General features: G+C 46.4%; 2 protein-coding genes across 5 annotated transcripts in view; both read right to left on the reverse strand.

The window, feature by feature from the left end:
* Positions 1 to 3,428: 3,428 nt before the first annotated feature.
* On the reverse strand, positions 3,429 to 9,496 carry cfl2 (cofilin 2 (muscle)). Its single transcript, XM_035168097.1, has 4 exons — positions 9,339 to 9,496; positions 5,223 to 5,530; positions 4,607 to 4,683; positions 3,429 to 4,413 (listed from the first exon to the last, which is right to left on the reverse strand). The coding sequence occupies exons 1-4, from the start codon at positions 9,339 to 9,341 to the stop codon at positions 4,301 to 4,303; spliced, it is 501 nt and encodes a 166-aa protein (XP_035023988.1). The 5' UTR covers positions 9,342 to 9,496; the 3' UTR covers positions 3,429 to 4,300.
* A 1,587-nt stretch (positions 9,497 to 11,083) lies between these two features.
* baz1a (bromodomain adjacent to zinc finger domain, 1A) overlaps positions 11,084 to 19,069 on the reverse strand; it is a 16,903-nt gene continuing 8,917 nt past the window's right edge. For 2 of the 4 annotated variants that reach the window (XM_047341635.1, XM_047341633.1), the window contains exons 13-30: positions 18,657 to 18,822; positions 18,396 to 18,503; positions 17,934 to 17,995; positions 17,744 to 17,850; positions 16,905 to 17,137; positions 16,607 to 16,821; positions 16,397 to 16,527; positions 16,175 to 16,317; positions 15,865 to 16,016; positions 15,663 to 15,734; positions 15,464 to 15,546; positions 15,195 to 15,359; positions 14,730 to 14,944; positions 14,537 to 14,656; positions 14,285 to 14,454; positions 13,573 to 13,763; positions 13,202 to 13,289; positions 11,084 to 12,627 (exon numbers count right to left, since the gene is read on the reverse strand). In XM_047341635.1, coding sequence (XP_047197591.1) covers positions 12,452 to 12,627; positions 13,202 to 13,289; positions 13,573 to 13,763; positions 14,285 to 14,454; positions 14,537 to 14,656; positions 14,730 to 14,944; positions 15,195 to 15,359; positions 15,464 to 15,546; positions 15,663 to 15,734; positions 15,865 to 16,016; positions 16,175 to 16,317; positions 16,397 to 16,527; positions 16,607 to 16,821; positions 16,905 to 17,137; positions 17,744 to 17,850; positions 17,934 to 17,995; positions 18,396 to 18,503; positions 18,657 to 18,822 — 2,597 coding nt within the window. In that variant the 3' untranslated portion in view covers positions 11,084 to 12,451. Of the gene's footprint in view, positions 12,628 to 13,201; positions 13,290 to 13,572; positions 13,764 to 14,284; positions 14,455 to 14,536; positions 14,660 to 14,729; positions 14,945 to 15,194; positions 15,360 to 15,463; positions 15,547 to 15,662; positions 15,735 to 15,864; positions 16,017 to 16,174; positions 16,318 to 16,396; positions 16,528 to 16,606; positions 16,822 to 16,904; positions 17,138 to 17,743; positions 17,851 to 17,933; positions 17,996 to 18,395; positions 18,504 to 18,656; positions 18,823 to 19,069 lie in introns of all 4 variants that reach the window. The other 2 variants (XM_047341634.1, XM_047341632.1) reach the window with 1 other exon arrangement.

A 19,069-nucleotide genomic window follows, 5' to 3' on the forward strand; every position in this document is an offset into this window, starting at 1 on the left:
GGTGTGTCTTCAGTCTGAAGAGGTGTGTCTTCAGTCTGAAGAGGTGTGTCTTCAGTCTGAAGAGATGTGTCTTCAGTCTGGAGGAAGATGTGAGGACTTCCTGTCCTGATGTCCATGTGGAGCTGGTTCCACCGTTTAGGAGCCAGGACAGGAAACAGTTGGAGTTGTCAAAGGTAAAAGTCAGGTCATTGTGGGAGGAGCTTTTCCTTGGAAGGAAAAGTAGTTCGGTCATATTTTAATATCTCCTGTTATAAAACACTCAGTAACATCCTCATCTTTCTACTCATCCTGAACCACTGGACTTAAGATTAATGTTATATATTATATTACAGTTTTATTATATAGTATTATATGTATTCTATATTTGTATTCTTATGTTTTTTCTATTGTCTTGTGTAACTCATTGCTGTAACTAGTCAATCAATCAATCAATCAATCATATTTTATTAGTATAGCCCATATTCACAAATCCCAGTTTGTCTCATGGTCTTCAACAAGGTGAGACGTCCTCTGTCCTTAACCCTCAACAAGAGTCAAACTACTAAAACCTTTAACAGGTAAAGAAGGTAGAAACCTCAGAGACACATGTGAGGACCCGTCTCCCAGGACGGACACAAGTGAACAGATGTCCCATGGAACAGAGATCATCAGAGAGATCAGAGTATTTACAGCTTTGATTAGAATAAACACTTTGTAGCTGAAGGTCAATGAACTGATGGATTATTGTCAGTAATGGTCGAGTATCTGAGGAGAAATATTATATATCAAGCAGACTTGTTGTGATCATAGTCTATGGTCAGCAGCCATCAGGATCAGGATCCATCATCAGGATCAGGATCCACCATCATGATCAGGATCCACCATCAGGATCAGGATCCACCATCAGGGTCCACCATCAGGATCAGGATCCACCATCAGGATCAGGATCCACCATCAGGATCCACCATCAGGATCAGGATCCACCATCAGGATCAGGATCCACCATCAGGATCCACCATCAGGATCAGGATCCACCATCAGGATCAGGATCCACCATCAGGATCAGGATCCACCATCAGGGTCCACCATCAGGATCAGGATCCACCATCAGGATCAGGATCCACCATCAGGATCAGGATCCACCATCAGGATCAGGATCCACCATCAGGGTCCACCATCATGATCAGGATCACCATCAGATCAGGATCCCACCATCAGGATCAGGATCCACCATCAGGATCAGGATCCACCATCAGGATCAGGATCCACCATCAGCTGCCACTAGTCACTACCAGTCAACATGTCACTTAAGATCAGTTAAGTTGGGTTATCCCATCTCAACTCAACTTATGTAAACTTATCTTAACTTATGTAAACTTATCTTAACTTATGTAAACTTATCTTAACTTATGTAAACTTATCTAAACCACCTGACTCATGAACATGATTCGCCCAGTGTCTACTCGGTTCCCCTCGGTCAGATGGCAGCTCTGGAAGGTTTGATTTAGACTAGCATTAATACGTTAGCTTAGCTCAGCTCAGCTTAGCACAAAGTCTGTGTGATTGACATCTTGTGTTTTGGTCCCAGAGCAGAACGGGTTCCAGCAGCAGGGACACTATGAAACCACTAAGAACACTGATGGTTCCATGTGGACATGAATCAGCTGAATTCACTTGTTGATGAAGGTGTGGACTCTACTAGGTTCTACTTTTTATCTGATTTCACACAACTTCAGTTACAGAATATTAGTTATAATTAAACACACGAATCATTCTGACATTTCTATTATTGGATTTTCTAAATGGTTCCTGACACACAATGTGTTGTGTCATGTTGTGTGACTCGGTTCCTCTGCAGCTGCTCTGCTGTCTCCACTCTGTCCTTGTGTGGACGCTGCTGACTGGACCCTGGAGCATGTGTGGTCCACAAATAGCAGCAGGAGGATCAGATTCTCCGGAGCTGATCAGTGCGTCAGCAGCTTCCACCGTCTGTTTCTACTCACTTCTGATGAAACTGCAGCAGAACCTGCTGAGTAAGAGATAAACCTGGTTCTGGTCTGAGTCCCAGTGGTAAACCTGGTTCTGGTCTGAGTCCCAGTGGACTCACTGGATACTCTCTGACCTTTTAAGGGCAGAAATTCACAGTGAAATTCCCCTGAACTAACTTTAGACCAGTTACAGGTTTGGACCTGGTCTATCAGACCACTTTAGACTTTAGGTCTATAAAGTGGTCCTGAATAACCGAGACCTGATGGTGATTTTCTCTTGTTGGATCTAACCCCCCCATCACAAAAATATACGTCCTGCTGCTGCAGCTGTGATCAATGTTTTTCATGTGTGCATCATCTATTCGACCTTGAACCCTGGAGGACCTCTGGGAACTTTGGGGTCCTCTCTAGAACGTCAGGTTCTGTGGTTCTGGAGAGAATAGCAGCAGCATGACTCTGTTCCAACAATCAGACACACAAGATGACAAACTACTTTCAATCGTTTCAAGTGTGACCTTTGTCACGACCTCCGCTGATCACACATCCTGAATTACAATGTTTCCACTAAAACCTGGTGGAGACCAGCGCTGCCTCGCTGGACAGCTCCAAAGATCCATGACTTCTGAACAGAACCAGTTCAAGAACCAGAGCTGATTTAGTGGAAACGAGCCTGAGACAACCAGGCTGTTTTGTGTATTTAATGTTTTGTGAATCCATCTTTCTTGTAGGGTTCTCCAGTTTGTCATGGGTCTACAGTTCACCTCTTCAGGTCATACTGGTTTTATTGGGAACATTCTGGTTCTAATGGGCGTCTGCTATGGCTGAACTATTATGTTTGTAATGGTTCTGTGGTTCTACTGATCATGTTTCTAATTCTGAGATTCTAACAAGGTTCTGAGTTTGTTAGCAGATCTGATGAGATTCTGCTTTTGTCATCGTGGTTCTAAATGAGGTTCCAGTGAGGTCATTGAGGTTCTGTTGGTTCTAAAGAAACGTAGCTGTTGCGCTCAATTTGAATGGAATTCTACTGAATGTTCATTAAGCACTGAAGTTCTACTGATGTTCTGATGCTGTATTGGTTCTATTGGCTTTCTACTGAATGAATGTTATTGTAGGGTCTGCCTGACAGTATCTGTTCTATCAAATTCACAATAGATGTACCAAGGTTCTACTGGAGTCATAATGGTTCTCCTGAGGTTTTGCTGATGTCTGTTTTCCAGTTATATTAGAGCATAGCTGTTGTACCGAGGTTCCTCAGCTGGTTCCAATGAGTTACACGAGTTCTACTCACAGAGGTTCTACTGAGGTTCTGCAAGTTCTCGGTGTTACTGACTGTTTTCACTCATATGAGCCAACAGAACGTGGCCGACAGCCGTTTGTGTGGAACGTCTGTGCAGCAGGCGGGCGACCTGCGGGAGGAAGCTCTCTGATTGGTGGAAGCAGAGACGAGAGGAGGCATCATCAGATCTGCCACAGGCTTTTATTGCAAAGTGGCTTCCTGTGATCTCAGAAACAACGTTCCACTTTAAGGCTCCAGATGTCGTTGTGTTGTTGTTGTTGTGGGGTCGTCTCTCTGCTGGGGTCAAATCTGCTTCCTGTAGTGTTTCTTTACAAAATAAAAGTGCACTCTAACTCTGGTGTGACAGTTACATTCAAACTGAAAGTAAAGCGGCGACCAACAGCTAGAATGACGCGAGTCTGACAGGAATGAAAACTGAGGTAAACAAACGTTACGTGGTGACATAAATACAGAGAATTTAACGTCAGGATCTTTTCTGTCTCAAGCTGTAGTGTTTCAACACAAAGTGCTGGATAATCTTCTCTTCTGGATGCATAGTCTAACAATGTGTCTGCCTGGTGTGAACATACTGGAGAAGAAACAACACTTTACAATAATAAATAAAGTCATATGTAAAAACGCGTGTGCTGCAGGAGGCGGAGCTTGGCGGCGTGTTGCGTTGCTCGCCTCCGAGCATGCGGCTGCTTCCTTCACATCGACTTTTTGGCAAAACTCTGGCTGTGAGAGAGAGACAGCCTTCCTGGGGTTTGGTAGCAGGTCAATTTGTTTTTTTCTGCCAGGTGAACAGAGTCATGTGGCAACAAACTGGGAGGTGTTTGCATATCGTTATTATGTTAATGAGATCTCCTTCATGTTGGAAAAAAGCAAAAAGAACAAAAAACAAGAACAAGGCCTAAAGACACTAACTCCTTCAGGACATGAATACAGACAGAGCAAGCTGCTGGGTGAAGCGGCGGTGTTCAGGTGGGGTCAGGTGCTTCGGTCCGGATGGCACGGCGGTTGGCTTGGCTCCGCTCGGCTCGCCGCCGCGACATCACAGCGGCTTGCCCTCCAGAGACACCACCATGTTACCGGCCAGCTTCTCAGCCAGCGTGGCGCGGTCCTGGATGTCGTCCAACCCGTTCACCTGCCACTCGTGTTTGATACCTGGGGAGACACACCTGAGGTCACTGAGGCTCAGGGACACACACAGGAGCAGACGCACCTGAACTCAACATTCATCACAGCCAAACTACAAATCACATCTGAGCTACAAAGATCCTGAACGAGCTGAGGCACAGAGTGAGACACCGCCTCACAGGAGGATCTTTGTGTTGGACCTCAGCAGGTGACGACTCACCTGTAAACTTCTTCTTGATGGCATCTTTAGAGCTGGCGTAGATCATCTTACTCTTCATTGAAGCACCATCCGGAGCCCTGAGGAAGAACACAACGCAAGAGAACAGTGGTCGTGTGCATGTTCTTTGTGGGTGAAATAAATGGTGGATATTGTGTTGTTGCGTTACTGGTTCAAATAAATCTGACACGGCAACTTGTTCAAATGTCTTAAAACCCCTGCACCTTACAACTGCTCAAACACAAAACGTTTCCACTCTGGTGATCGTTCCGCTCAGGACGGCTTTGCTCGTTAGCCTCCTGCGTTTTCGTCGCAAAACAACGTAACATAACTGACTAACTTTACTGATCAAGAGGGACGAGAGGAGCTCTCTGCCGAATCAGCAGAAAAACTACTTCAGATGGTCATTAGACTCTCAGAGTACGCCCAATCACAGAGCTGACACAGAAGATACACCCCAAGTCCTGAACAGGACCTCATCCCTGTGAGCTCTGCTCCTATCGGCTCTGATCAATAAGGTCAATGACTGTGTTGTAATCAGATCGCGACTGAAACTGTAAACACAATGAGCTGATAGATGGATCAGAGTCTGGTCCTGGAGCGAAGAAGAGCACTGTACCAGAAGATGAAGACGAGGTCCTCCTTCTTGGACTCCTTGGTCTCGTAGGTGGCGTCATACAGGCCGTATCTGCAGTCGTCGGGGGGGAGGAGACTGACGAAGGAGGCGTAGGGGTCTTCCACGGTCTCGCCGATGTCACCCACCAGGATCTGCCTCCCTTCCTCCACGATGATCTTCTTCTTGTCCTCGCTCAGACAGAACAGAACCGCCTTCTTCCTCTTCTTCACCTCATCGAGGGTCGAAGACTTCCTCACCTTCATGTCGTTAAACACTCTGATGACCTCATCGTTCACTGTCACACCTGACGCCTACAAAGGACACATACCATATTTAGTTCATGTTTCTATATTTAGAATCTATAGGATCAATGTTTGTGTTTATTGATGAAAAAACATGTCAGATCTTTTAATTTCTAACATACTTTCAGTACTTTTATTGTTTATTATGGTTTAATAACTCACAGAACCTTTTAGCTGAGGTTATTCAGATTTTAGAGACATTTGAAGATGCTGCAGGAAATGACATCACAGGAAGTAATAATACCATCGTAGACAGTGGAGGGGAAGCCCCAGCCCCTTTGTTTACTGTCGAATGTGATGACTCAGCATTCTGAAACACTACGTCATTTGAATTCATGTTCAGGGCGACGTCTGTGGGACTTTATCAACTTGTACAACTTTAAAAGCAGTTTGTGGGTTTGAATCCCCGGAGGATGCACTTTAAACCTGCGTTTCATCATGTGATCAATACGATTGATTCACCGCCCCCCCGCCCCTTCACTCATTAGTCCGCTGTTAAACACAAAACTGAAATCAATCACCAACTCCACTTCACTCTGCATCTTTTCCTGTTTGTAATGTTTGTTATTTACAGATGTGGAAATCACTCACTGGGAGTTCACAGCTCTGAGGGGGGAGCCGAGTGCCTGTGATTGGCTGTCAGAGCGTGACACAGTAACAGCAGCATGAGTCAGCAGGTTTTTAGAACTGACCTCTGACCTCTGTTAATGCAGAACTTTTAGATTCACTGAAAGCGTATTAAAACACTCGAGGACAGTAACAGTGAGAACATCATGCGTCTCCTGTGAGAAGTTGTTGTGGTAGATCTTCCGTCTGTGACAGTGTGAACAGAGACGGTTTCACAGAATGTTCCTTTAAATGAATCAGCTGACTCCCGCTGGACTAACACACCTCAGCTGATCCATTAGAACCTGGGACCCGCGGGTCTCTGCTGCCACCACGAGTCCCATGACTCAACATTAGCTGCTAATTAATGTGATGATGGATGATTTATTCAAGTCATTTATTCCATCCAAGTCTTCATCCAAAAGAATTGTCACTTTTAATTTGTGCGATGCCAAGTAGAGCTGAACATAACTATTTCTGTATCCTGTATTAGTCATTTGAATAATTAAATTGTGTCAATCAAGTTCTATTTCATCAATTGTAAAAAAGAGGCCAAATATTTTCAGACTCTCTGGAAAGATGATATTTTTTAAATCCTGGTCAAATGAATAATTACAGGGTTTTGGGTCAGTTGAGAAAACTTCCGACAATATCACCATAAACTGAATCTTTTGAAATGCTGCTTGAATAAAACCAGACATTTTGAGGTCACTTTTTTATGATTTTGTTAAAAATAAATGAACTAAAATAAGCAGATGGACAAACAGCTGATGAATCAGCTGATTAGTGACGTCACAGCTGTTAAAGAGCAATAATGAAGTCTCAGCCCTCGATGACGTGTGCAAAGATCCGTCAGAGAAACAATCGGAAACTATTCTGATGAGCATTTATGTCATTGTGGCAACAGATAAAGTTACAAAGCCTTGTTTCCTTTCAGTCTGAATCTAAATCCAGACGTCACCTGCACACATTGGATTCTCGGACCCTTTGTCCAGATCAGACAATTCACTGGGAAAGGAGCCGACAGATCGATAATGACAGAAGCTGAGGTCCTGGTTCAAAGTGCTGATGTTTCCCCAGAAGCTGGAGCTGGTGACGAAGAAGGGACTCAGGACTCGTTCACACCTGGTTTGGTTCAGACCTTCAGACTGAACCTAAATAACAGAAGAGGTGTTCTGGGTCTGGATCAAACTGAACCAAGGTTCTGTTGCTTTGAAGTGAAAACACTTTGTTGGATAGTTTGGACCAATCACAGGAAGTAGAGCCAGCATTAAACAATAGAAGAAGAAGAAGAAGAAGAAGAAGAAGAGGAAGCAGCTGCAGTCTTCACCTCCGACGATATAATGTTAGAACCAAAAGGACGTTCAGTTGGTGCATTTGAACTAATGTGCAGTACTGTAGAGTACTGTGCAGTACTGTGGAGTACTGTGCAGTACTGTAGTACTGTGGAGTACTGTGCAGTACCGCGCCTGAAGGGGCTGATGCTGGTAGTGATACCATCAGCATGTTACCATTGCAACCAGATGAAGCTTCATTTATTTCCTCCATTCAAACAGAAAGACTACCACCCCCCCACCTGACAACACACCCATGTCAGACGCCGTCTACAAACCAATCAGAGTCAAGTATAAGTAGACTCCGCCCACGTAGGTGATGACGACAGGACGTACGTTTGTCAGACTAAATTCTTTAGATTAAATTACAATGTGAAACTAAAACTAACAGATCAGATGAAACTATGGAACAAACATGAAGCTTCAGACTCAGAGGAAACGACCTGAAACGATTATCGGATGATTCGGAGTTCGGAGTTTCCCTCTGTTAGCATCAGTCTGTCGTGTCTAACGGACACGACAGACTGATGCTAACAGAGGGAAACTTCATCAGACATGTAAATGTCATTTAAATCTCACACTAATGTATAAATATGTTTATATATCATGTGTTATTATCCACATCACTCCTGGTCCTTTGGTCCTATCCACACTGAGGCTGACGGGTCTGTAACATCCTGCTTTGTCCCCCGGAATCAAACCAACACACATGAATAATAAATCCTCCAGTAAGAACAGATCAGCAGTTTCACATCTGCTCTTCACAGGAAACTCTAAACAATAAGAGCCCTGATACAATTATTGTATTTATCCCCCAGTGAATAAAGGAAAAGTTCTGACACTTCTTCAGTGAAATAAAACAACTTTCATATGAGTTTATTTATATCTGGTGACTTCATCCAAATTCAATTTCTGAATCGTAACTAGAACCTAAATCCACCTTCACAACTCAACTGAATCAAATTGGTTATCTGGATGGTGACTCTCCGACACATCGCACTGTGATCAGCTGATAAAACTACTCATCTGAAACTAGTTGATCAATTCATTGATCTTTTTACTCACTCAAGCTAAACGGCTAAATACTAGTTTAACCATCAGTCAAATAAAACATGTGATCTGAATAAATCATTAACTCTGTGACATTAAAGTTCTAAATGCACTTTAGAGACAAATTAACGAAGTAACTAATACTCTCTACTGCTGGTTAACTTATCACTAGTACGTTTAGTCAGAGCAACTAACAAAAACTCTAAATATTCATTTTACTTTAATAAAGACACAATGTTAAATTATTATTATATCTGGCTCCTCTGATCATTGACTGGTTACTGGTGCTGGTTAGTCTGACTGGTTACTGGTGCTGGTTAGTTGCAGTAACTAGTTCCAGTGAATGCAGCCTTCAGGCCTTCACACAGCAGCGACTCTGAACTAACCCGCACTAACTAACCCGCTCCTGTAAGTGACCCGGTCCAGGTTAGACCGGGTCCTGGCTCCAGCTGAGCTGAGTAACCCGCAGCCAGCCGGAGTAAGATGGCCGCCCCGAGCCACACGGCCTGAGGCCCGGCCCTGCGCGGCCCGGCCCGGCCCGGGTACGGACCGTTAGGAGGGTAAATACGAGTGTTAACAGCCCGTTAGTGTCCCCACATTAGTCCCCGAGGCCGGAAGAGGTTTGTCTGGACCCGACACACCGAATAACGGGGTCGGTGTCGAGGCCAGAGCCGCTAACCACCGGGAGCGGCAGCCATGCTAGCAGACATGACGCTACCCGCGGAGCCACATAACGGTCCTCCGGAGAAGCGGGGCCCGCCGCCGGAGCGACCCGGGCCCGCTACACAGACACAGGGGAGCCGGGGAGCGGCTCCGGAGCTTCTTACCATGTTGTCCCGGGGGTCGTCCGCTGCTTCGCCGTCAGATCGGTGCTTGTCACGGAGGAAGGTAGCGGGAATGTGGCCGGTCGACCGGAGGAGGAGCAGGGAGGGCGGGGCCACACGGGGATCAGACCTGTGACACTCTCAGCACGGTCCGGTCCACTGTACCACCACACACGTGTTCACTGCTGCAGGGTTAGTACAGTGTTCACTGGGTTAGGGTTTAAACTAACCTAAACTAACCTTAGGGTTTAAACTCTGATCAATCTGCTTGGGTCAAATATTTTGAATTAATGTATATATATTAAGATATATAAATCATATCAACATACAATAAATATGGTATATGAGGTGTACTGGCATAATGAGGAATATATGTTACCTGAAAAAGGTGTAGGTGTGTGTGTGTGTGTGTGTGTGTGTGCTCAGTAGATCAGACGTCATTACCTCTATGTCCCAGTTTAGAACATAAAACAAGATGGAGAATATCCCTTGTATGTTCTCCTGCACCAATGTAGACATTGTCCATGTTATTGGATGTTAGGGACATGTCTTCAGCTGTGGACCCTCATCAACGTCACCCTTCCAGGGTTCTGTCAATTCTACCAAGTGGACGAGGTGCAGGGTGGTGGTGACATGTGATGGGACTGGGAGCCGCTGGCCCACGTCCACCAGCATCTCCCAGTCTGGGGCTTTCTCCACCTGACCACTCCTGGCCAGTGGAGGAGAACCTCTGTCCCGGTTCCACCTCACGGACTAAAGTTGTCCTTTGAACTGCGTTCGATGTCTTTGGTGGTAGCCGTTCTTTTTGTGTCCATTGTTGCTGCCATGCATGTGAGGACCTGGTTGCGTCTCATCGTGTACCCACCTTGGGAGAGACTTATTTTACAACCTGTGGGGATGAGGGTAGCAGGAGTTAGGCATAGTGGGCAGGATGGATCTTCTATGTTCTTAGGTGAGGGAAGGACATCATAGGTTCCTAAGCAGGAAGCTAATCCTGCTCGCTTCCATTCCCCACAGGTCCTTCCAGCTGATCTTTCTTTCCTCTATGTTTTCCCCTTTCATCCACTGCCCCTGTCTGGTTTGAGTGACAGCCTTTGAACATCTTGCTGCCTCTTCCGGACGCCGGACTTCCACTTTTCACCGCTCTGCAGGAGTTGCCTTGTTCCACAGGGTTCTACTCCGACTGAGGCCCGAACCTCCTCTTCCCAGTTGAACGTGGCCCAAAATGTTCACTCTAATGTCCAAATGTTCAATCCCCATCCTGTGGTCAGTGACCAACAGCCGGTACAGATGTCTCTGGACTCTGAGGGTCTCCAGCTTGTCTTGGTGCATTAAACTGCTCTACGAGACCTGATGGGCAGCTCAGGGACGTCGTGTCCATCCAGGCTGATGTTGCTCAGACTCATCTTCCTCACAGAGATGAGTCTGATTCCGTTCTAGGAAGCAACAATGATTTGAATGTCCTCTGTAGGAATGTTGATATTTACCATTGTTCTCACATTAGTTAACACGTTACATATGGTGGATAAGTCACCACAGCGCCACCTACTGTACCGCACTGTAGAACAGTGACTTCGTTCATGACTTTTTACTGGGGCTTTCGTTATATTTAGCTTAAGAACAGATTTAGGTTGAGTTAAGGTAGGAAAGGATTAACCCATAGTAACTATGATCAAGACTAGAGTAGATCAATGGAGTAGGTGTGTGTGTGTGTGTGTGTGTGTGTGTGTGTATCAACAGGCAGCAGGTGGTTATAAAAAGTCCATTTATTTTTACATTAGAACATCAAACAGGTGAGAGATCATCCGGAGGCTGAGAGCATCAATCAGTCATAAATAAAGACAACGCAGAAACTAAATAAATACAGAGGTAGGGGGCGCTGCAGCGGCTCCAGTGTAGTTTTACAGCCTGACCCCCCCACCTCCAGACACAACAGAAAAAAAAACAACTAAACAAATGCAGCCAAACAAACGACTAAATTCAAAATACAAAAACAACAAATCCACAGAGGCCACGGCGACTCAGGTCAAAGGTCATCAGGTCATCAGCATCAAACTGTGACGGAAGCTTTTAAAATCCAATTTTCATTTCCATGTTTGAAACAAGCCAAGTTCGGCTCACGAGTTTCCTCCAATAAGACGACGGCACGAGGGACGTCTGGTTTAACCCAAACCTCCAAAATAAAGGATTTCAGTCAGAATCAAGATCAAATTAAACAAAGTGAAAGTGAAATGGATTTTCCAGTTTCGGTTTCTTAAGTATAAATTCTGTCTGAATTTGAATCCCTCGTCTACACAATGTAAAGATTTTAATAAATCAGTGTCGGCCATTTTGAAACACCTGCAGCGTCATTAACATGGTTTGTTGAGGACACTGAAGATTTCATTAGTTTTGGAACTAATGAAGCTTTTTCAAACACGATTGGATTTTAAAATTAAAGCGTCACAATTGATTAACCACATCAATTAAATGTCTCATTTGATCCAGAGACATTTTGACGTCCATAACGAGCCTGAAGCCGCCGCGCGGCGTGAAAACCTGCTGCACTGTTACCAAATATTCCTCAAATCAAACATTTTGTCCCTGAGCAAACACAAACGGCCTGATCTGGTTTTTTACTGTCAGTGCAAAGCTTAAGTTTAATGAGTGGTTTTTGCTTTTCTGGGACTCTACTATCTCTACTGTCCTACAGCACCACAGGAATGTCCCTGCGCTACACGTCCACGTCTGTCCACACACACCAGACAGAAACAGCTTGAACGTCAGCAGGTCGGAGGAAATCTACAAGTTTTATCCAGCGGTGAGAGGGCGAAGCTTCCAGAACACGCCCGTCTCAGGTGAGCTTGAATCGACACAAGCTTGTGGTTGTAACATTAATTTAATGTTTGGTTCCTTTTGAATGTGGAACTTCATGACCTGTGATCCCTTCAGTCTCCTTAAAGACACTGTGGCCTGCGGGGGCTCTGGGGTCAGAGGTCATGAAGGTGCGATTATGTCAACAATAATATCAACGCCTTAGTACATCAGGATGGAAACACTTGCAGCTTCTAAATCCCGCCCACCTCCATGGACCTATCAGAATGTGTACGGCGGTGAGGTCAGAGGGTGCGCTTGGTTCAGTGTCGGGACCGTTTGGCAGGCGGGGCGGAGCCACGCTCAGACAGACCGAGTCTGCTGAGCTCCGAGTGGAAGAACTGCTGCAGGCGGTTGCCGGCCTTCGCCTCGTTCGTGTGACGCGGGTTATACTGAAGACAGTTGGAGAACATCAGCTCCACGTCGGAGATGAAATCACCTGGAGACAGAAACAACACCTTTTCATCACAGTCAAAGAAAACTGATTTTTCTGCATCAACGATCATAGAAACGTTTGAGTTTTCTCCACTTGAACCAAGACAATTCTCTCAATCCCATGAGTGTGGGTGTGTGTTCCACCAGTGCTTCGACATCTCCCTCCACAGCAGAAGATTCAAACCCTCTGGGATCAAAAGGTCATTTTCTCATTTCTAAAATCTTCTTAAATTGACCCTTTCGTCTAATCTCTCGTGAAAACACACAAATATAAGAGAGTTGATTGGTTGGTGTCAGAAATTGCAGAGAAACCAATCCCCTGATTGAGTGAAGACGGGAACAGATGGTGTGTGACTGTCGACTCAGACTTTCACTGAGCTGATGGGAACATAACGAAACACGGATTCAGACCCCGGAGGGTTTCATTAATAAGCTCTCGTGACAAAGAGAAGAACTTATTCAACTTTTCTTCAACATTTTAGTCAATTTCTCAAAACAATTATTTGTGACACGTTCATGTTGAGTTTTTAAGTCGGTGCAGATCCAGACGTGTGTGTCTGTGTGTGTGTGTGTTTTACCTGCTGCCTGATATTCACAGTTGTTGACTCTCTCTCTGATGGTGCTGAGGGCGATCGGCTTCTTGATGATGTCATAGTAGTCAGGCACCTGCAGACAGGTGGAGAGAGACAGACAGGTGAATGTGTGTGTGTGTGTGGGAGTGAGTGAGTGAGTGAGTGAGTGAGTGAGAGAGAGAGAGAGAGAGAGAGGGAGAGTGAGGAGGAGTGAGAGAGAGAGAGAGAGATGGTGAGTGAGTGAGAGAGAGAGAGAGAGAGGAGGGAGTGAGTGAGTGAGTGAGTGATGGAGTGAGTGAGAGAGAGAGAGAGAGAGAGTGAGTGAGTGAGAGAGAGAGAGAGAGAGAGAGAGAGAGAGAGAGAGAGAGAGTGTGTACCTGAGTCCTGGACACCAGCTTCATGAAGGGCCAGCTGTCTTCATGTCTGACGAGCTCCACAGTCAGCAGCTCACAGGCCGACAGCTCGTGGACGCCGTGGTTCCTCCCGGAGGAGCGTCGACTGGAGGAGGAGGAGGAGGTGGAAGCAGGGGTGAGGACGGGTCTGGAGGGTTTTGGGGGGGCAGTGGTGTCTGTGGAGGAGCAGAGGGGAGACGTTCAGAGATACACAAGCGTTCCACTGGTTCTAGCTCACCAAGGTTTCATGCAGTTGTTCAACGTTTCAGATTTAAATCTGAATTTGAAACTGACGAGAAGAAAATTGTATTAATCTATGAAGTGAGTTAATATCACACTTTATTATACAGCCCGAATAATGGTAAATGGTTTTGTATTTATAAAGCTCTTTTCTAGCTTTACACACACACACACACACACACACACACACACACACACACACACACACACACACACACACACACACAACACACACACACACACACACACACACACACACACACACACACACACACACACACACACACACACACTATAGCAGACGAGCAGCGACTGTGTATAAAGACTTTATGTTAATAACAACATGTTCACTGTCAGATTCACAGACAGTTTTATCTGAACATCACAGATTGTTATCGGACTCAGATCAGGATCAGAAACAAATAATCAGAACCTGACGAGCTTCCTGCTCGTTTACCTGTTGGCTGCCTCTTGCTCTGACCAGGTGAGGTTTTTGTGTTGCCATTTGGTGCCAGGATCTCGTGGCTCAGACGGGCGCTGTTCCGACTCCCGGAGCGAGGAGGGGCTTTACTGCCGGATGCCACGTTGGGTTTCGATATAGGGGGTGTGGCCTTTTTACCTGAGGACCTGTGATGAGAGAACAGGATGGAATCAGTGAGGTGGAGTCAGCGCCTTAGTGAACGAAGAGCAAGTTACAACAGATACTCACTTGGAGGCTGATGAGTTTTTCCCTGCTGAGATGGTGCTGTTTCTGGGCGTGGTCTGTTGTCCTTTGGGTGTGGCCTGTTGGTTCCTGCCTTTAGGGGGCGGGGCCTGATTCCTCTTGGTGCTGCTGAGGTTCAGAGAAGCTGCAGCGTCAGACTGATCTTTCTGATTTGACTGATCTGAAGATTTCCACTCACCTCACTGCAACTTCTTCATCCTCATCCTCCTCATCCTCCGACTCCTCCTCCTCTTCTGACTCCTCCTCTTCCTCCTCAGTCTCTTGCTCCTCCTCCTCTTCCTCGTCATCCTCTTCCTCTTCCTCGTCAACAGAGGAGCGCTGACGGGACGGGACACGGGTAGATCTCTGTTTGGGTCGACAGTCTGGACAGAACCAGTCGCCCTCTGGAACCGTCTGAGACAAACAAACAGGACGCCGTGTGATGTCAGTGCTGCTAAAGACGCTGATATAGAAACAGCTTCATTATAATAACCTTCCAGCACAATGTGCACTGGATTGTACTGTGTCCCCTGGTGGTCACTTTTTGGCATTGCATTCAACTGAAACTTTTGTCATTGTGTTTAAATTAAATGTAGTTGTTGGTGAAACTGCAAACTGATAATTATGAAACAGGAACTTGATCAGCATGATGAGGGGCCCGTACCTTGAGGCGGGGCCTCAGGCAGTGGGTGTGGTGTCCTCGGTCACAGCCGTCACACAGCAGCATGTTGTCGGCGTCCCCTTTGCGTCTGCAGATGCGACAGCGAGCGTTGAGGACGGAGCGAGACCAGAGGACACTTCGCTCGAGACTGGACAGGTGGACGAACACCTGAACACACACATCAGCAGCGTGTTGATCCCACAGCGGTTTGGCTGACAGCCAATCAGAACAGAGCTTTCTCTGTAGATAACAAATGAGGCGTGTATTCTGACCTGAGACAAACTGGAGCAGGACTGAAGAGACTCCCTCCACCGCTCCAGCACCGTCTTCACCACTCGACCACTGTCACTGCCATCTGATAGAGACACCATATTTATACGACTTTAAACTGTTTGAACAAAGTACATATATCCAGACCATCAGTGACTGTATATAAAGACCATCAGATGTTGATCGTATCTAAAGTCGTACCATCACTGGCCTGGTCCTCGTCTTTCTTCTTGTTCTTCTTCATCTTCTGGTCTTTCTTTGACTCTTCCTCACCTGCAGGGGGAGCAGTTGACTGACATGTTATCCTGTACAGTGAGTTGTGTAAAATACATTGGCCACAAGGGGGCGTCTAAATGTTAATAGCTCAGGCACCACCACGTCCTCCAGATGTGCAGGGACTCACCCAGAGGAGATTTGAGGAAGCGTCTCTCGATGCCTTGCTCAACGTGAGCGAGGACCTGAGCCAGGATACGTATTGAGCTGCTGACAACCTGAGGAGTCCCACTGCCGCTGGTCCCACACGCCGCCACACTGTCCGACTTCAGCTCCTGCAGTCTGACACACAACGCACACATGAGACACACAACACTCACAGACAGGAAGCAGGAGACACGTTTTGTCTGAGCCTCTTCTCTTCAGACAAAATCCTCCTCAGCAACATGACAGCAGCAGAAAACGAAAACAGCTGGTCCCTGAGGACTGGTGCCGTCTACCTGTCTCTGACTCTCTGGTGGTTGGGATTCACCTCCATGGCCTCCACTCGTTCGTTCATTCCATTGTTCTCTCTGCTGTCAGAACATAGAAGCTCATATTTTCCTGCTTCCAATGCCGAGCGCCACGCCTGTCTGTCCATCACCTGGGGACAGAGTGAGACAAGTGAGTCTGAGGTCACCTGCTGTATATGGTTCTCCGATCATCGGCGGGCGTGTTCATACCTTCAGAGTTCCCAGAGTTCCCTGGTGGATGCGGTCCTCGATGTCCAGCAGCAGGTCTCTCAGTCGAACTTCCATCAGAGTCTCAGCTGCAGCAATGCATTCTGGGACAGATGTGGACGACTCAGGATCATCTGGACACACAGGACAGGTGTGTGATTACAGGTGAAGATAGGGTGTATGCACAATGGTACAGGTGTGTGTGTGTGTTACCTGTGTGTGTGTATTTGTTCCTGTCACAGTTCTGCAGCAGCTGTTGCAGCCTCTCTCTCTCCTGCAGCAGCGCCTCCTTCAGGCCGCTCTCTCTGTGACCTCGAGGGTTCAGAGCCTCGATCAGCTGATCCACCTCCTCCACGGAGCTGTAGAAAGACCATTGGATGGGACGGTTGATTGGCAGGCTGCAGCAGGGGGCGGGGCTTGAGCCAGTGCTGTACAGGAGGAAGGTTAAGTCGTTATTCAAACGCTGAACACAGGAATTCTTTAGACATCAGAAATGAACTGTGTGACCCACCGTCCATCGGCTGGTTCTTCTTTGACGTCCTCCTCCATCTTGGTAGTGGAATCCTGCCCAGGTTTTGGCTGCGGCTGCAGCATGTCCTCCGTCAGGCCGAACGCGTCGTCCTCCACAAACAGAGCAGAGGCTGAGGGGAGGAGCCAGTATCGGCGGTACAGCCGGTCTCTGCCCAGAGGAGGCAGGCAGGTGCAGGCTGCCGCCTTCAGGATCCGCTCCTGCAGCTCTCGAACCTGCAAGACGAGACGATGGGGTCGGTCAGACCTCGCGCTCTGACACACCTTTCTGATTTCAGATTTTAGCGTTTTGTGTCCAACGTTTCCAACATTCAAGCCCACTTCATTCAATGTCCTCTCTCAGACCTTCTTCCGCCTGTGGTACTTTTAACTGAGAGCATCAGTATAAAGGTCTTGTAGAAGAGAACATCTGAAGATTACCACCATCAACCCAGTTTTTAAACTTCACCACGTCTCATTTGCAACTTAGTTCTAGACAAGGCACTCAGTCAGGGGTAAAGGATTTAAGGTATCATCATGTCCAGGTTTCTGAAACCAGGATGAGGATGTTTAAATATGCAAACAGAACCAGGATGTAGAAAACACACAACCTCCTGACTGGCAGGTGCTCTGAACGTCTGAATAAGAAAACATTCCCCAGTTTCTCCTCATCAACAACTCCTCTGATTAAAAAAATGAAAGGTTAAAAAGTTTGGGCTTCCATCCCACTGGTGACGTGACCAAAACATCAGGACAAAATAATATCACCTCTAAACAAAGACGAAACACCGCTTTATCTCATAGAGACAAATAATCAGAGGACGTATCTCAGTGTGTTCTGACCTTCTCCAGCTCCTTCTCCAGCTCCTCTGCTGTCAGGCTGGTGGGGGGGCAGGACGGGGGTTTGGGGTCAGAGTTCATCTGTTGTCTTTCTCTCTGGTCGTCTTCAGCTGAAGGAGCGAGGAGAACAACGACTCAGAATAAAGAGGAAAAGAGTGAAAACAGTTGAGGAAAGATTTGATGTGTTTTTTACCTTTTGTCTTCTTGTTGGATGAAGAGTTTTGCTCCTCGTCATCCTCAGTGTGTTGCTTCTCACTGCAGACAGAAACAATGTGTTCACCACAACCACACACACAATTGAACTACTGGAATATAGTGACAACAATTTTTACCAAACTGACATTTATCACACACATTTTTCAAGTTTCAGCGATGATCTTTAGTGACTAACAACTGATGCTTGAAATCTTAGCACCATTCTTATTCATCTGTGGTTGAACGCCTCCATGAAACCAGAGGGTTTCAGTGCCTTCAGATGATCCTGAGATAATACATCTACAGTGAGGCCACTGTGACCTTTGACCTCTGAAATCGAATCGGTTCATTCCAAGTCAACATTTACACCAAATTTGGAGAAATTCCCTCGAGACGCTCTTGAGAAATGCTGTTCACAAGAACCCTGAAGAGTTTCACACTGTTTCCATAGTGTCTCTACCTGTTTGTTTGGAGTCCTCCCTTCATCTCCTGTTCCCTCAGTTTCTCCTCCTTCTCCTTCAGCCTCTGCTCCTGCTCCCTCAACTTCTCCTCTTTACGAAGACGAACCCTAAAGGTGAGGAGGAGGAGGAAGAATTGTAATTTGTTGTATATTTTCACATTTGTGTGTGTGTGTGTGTTGTGTTTACTTCTGAGTGTGTGTACCTGTGAGTGTGTGTGTGTGTGTTGTGTTTACCTGTGAGTGTGTGTGTGTTGTGTTTACCTGTGTGCAGCCTCCTCTCTCTCTCTGCGGTGTTGTTCAGCTCTGATTTCTCTCAGTTCCTGTCTAGCTCCTCGCTGCTCCACCACACAGTCTTCAATCACATCTCTGCTGGACGCCAACGTCAGCAGTTTCCCCACCAGAGCCTGCAGGATCCTCAGCTTCTCCCCTTCACACAAATCAATAACTGATCAATATCTAGAAACACCAGAGCCTGCAGGATCCTCAGCTTCTCCCCTTCACACAAATCAATAACTGATCAATATCTAGAAACACCAGAGCCTGCAGGATCCTCAGCTTCTCCCCTTCACACAAATCAATAACTGATCAATATCTAGAAACACCAGAGCCTGCAGGATCCTCAGCTTCTCCCCTTCACACAAATCAATAACTGATACCCGTTTAAATTGATCCGT

This window comes from Hippoglossus stenolepis, chromosome 10 (assembly GCF_022539355.2).
Source record: "Hippoglossus stenolepis isolate QCI-W04-F060 chromosome 10, HSTE1.2, whole genome shotgun sequence".
NCBI classification, from domain to species: domain Eukaryota; kingdom Metazoa; phylum Chordata; class Actinopteri; order Pleuronectiformes; family Pleuronectidae; genus Hippoglossus; species Hippoglossus stenolepis.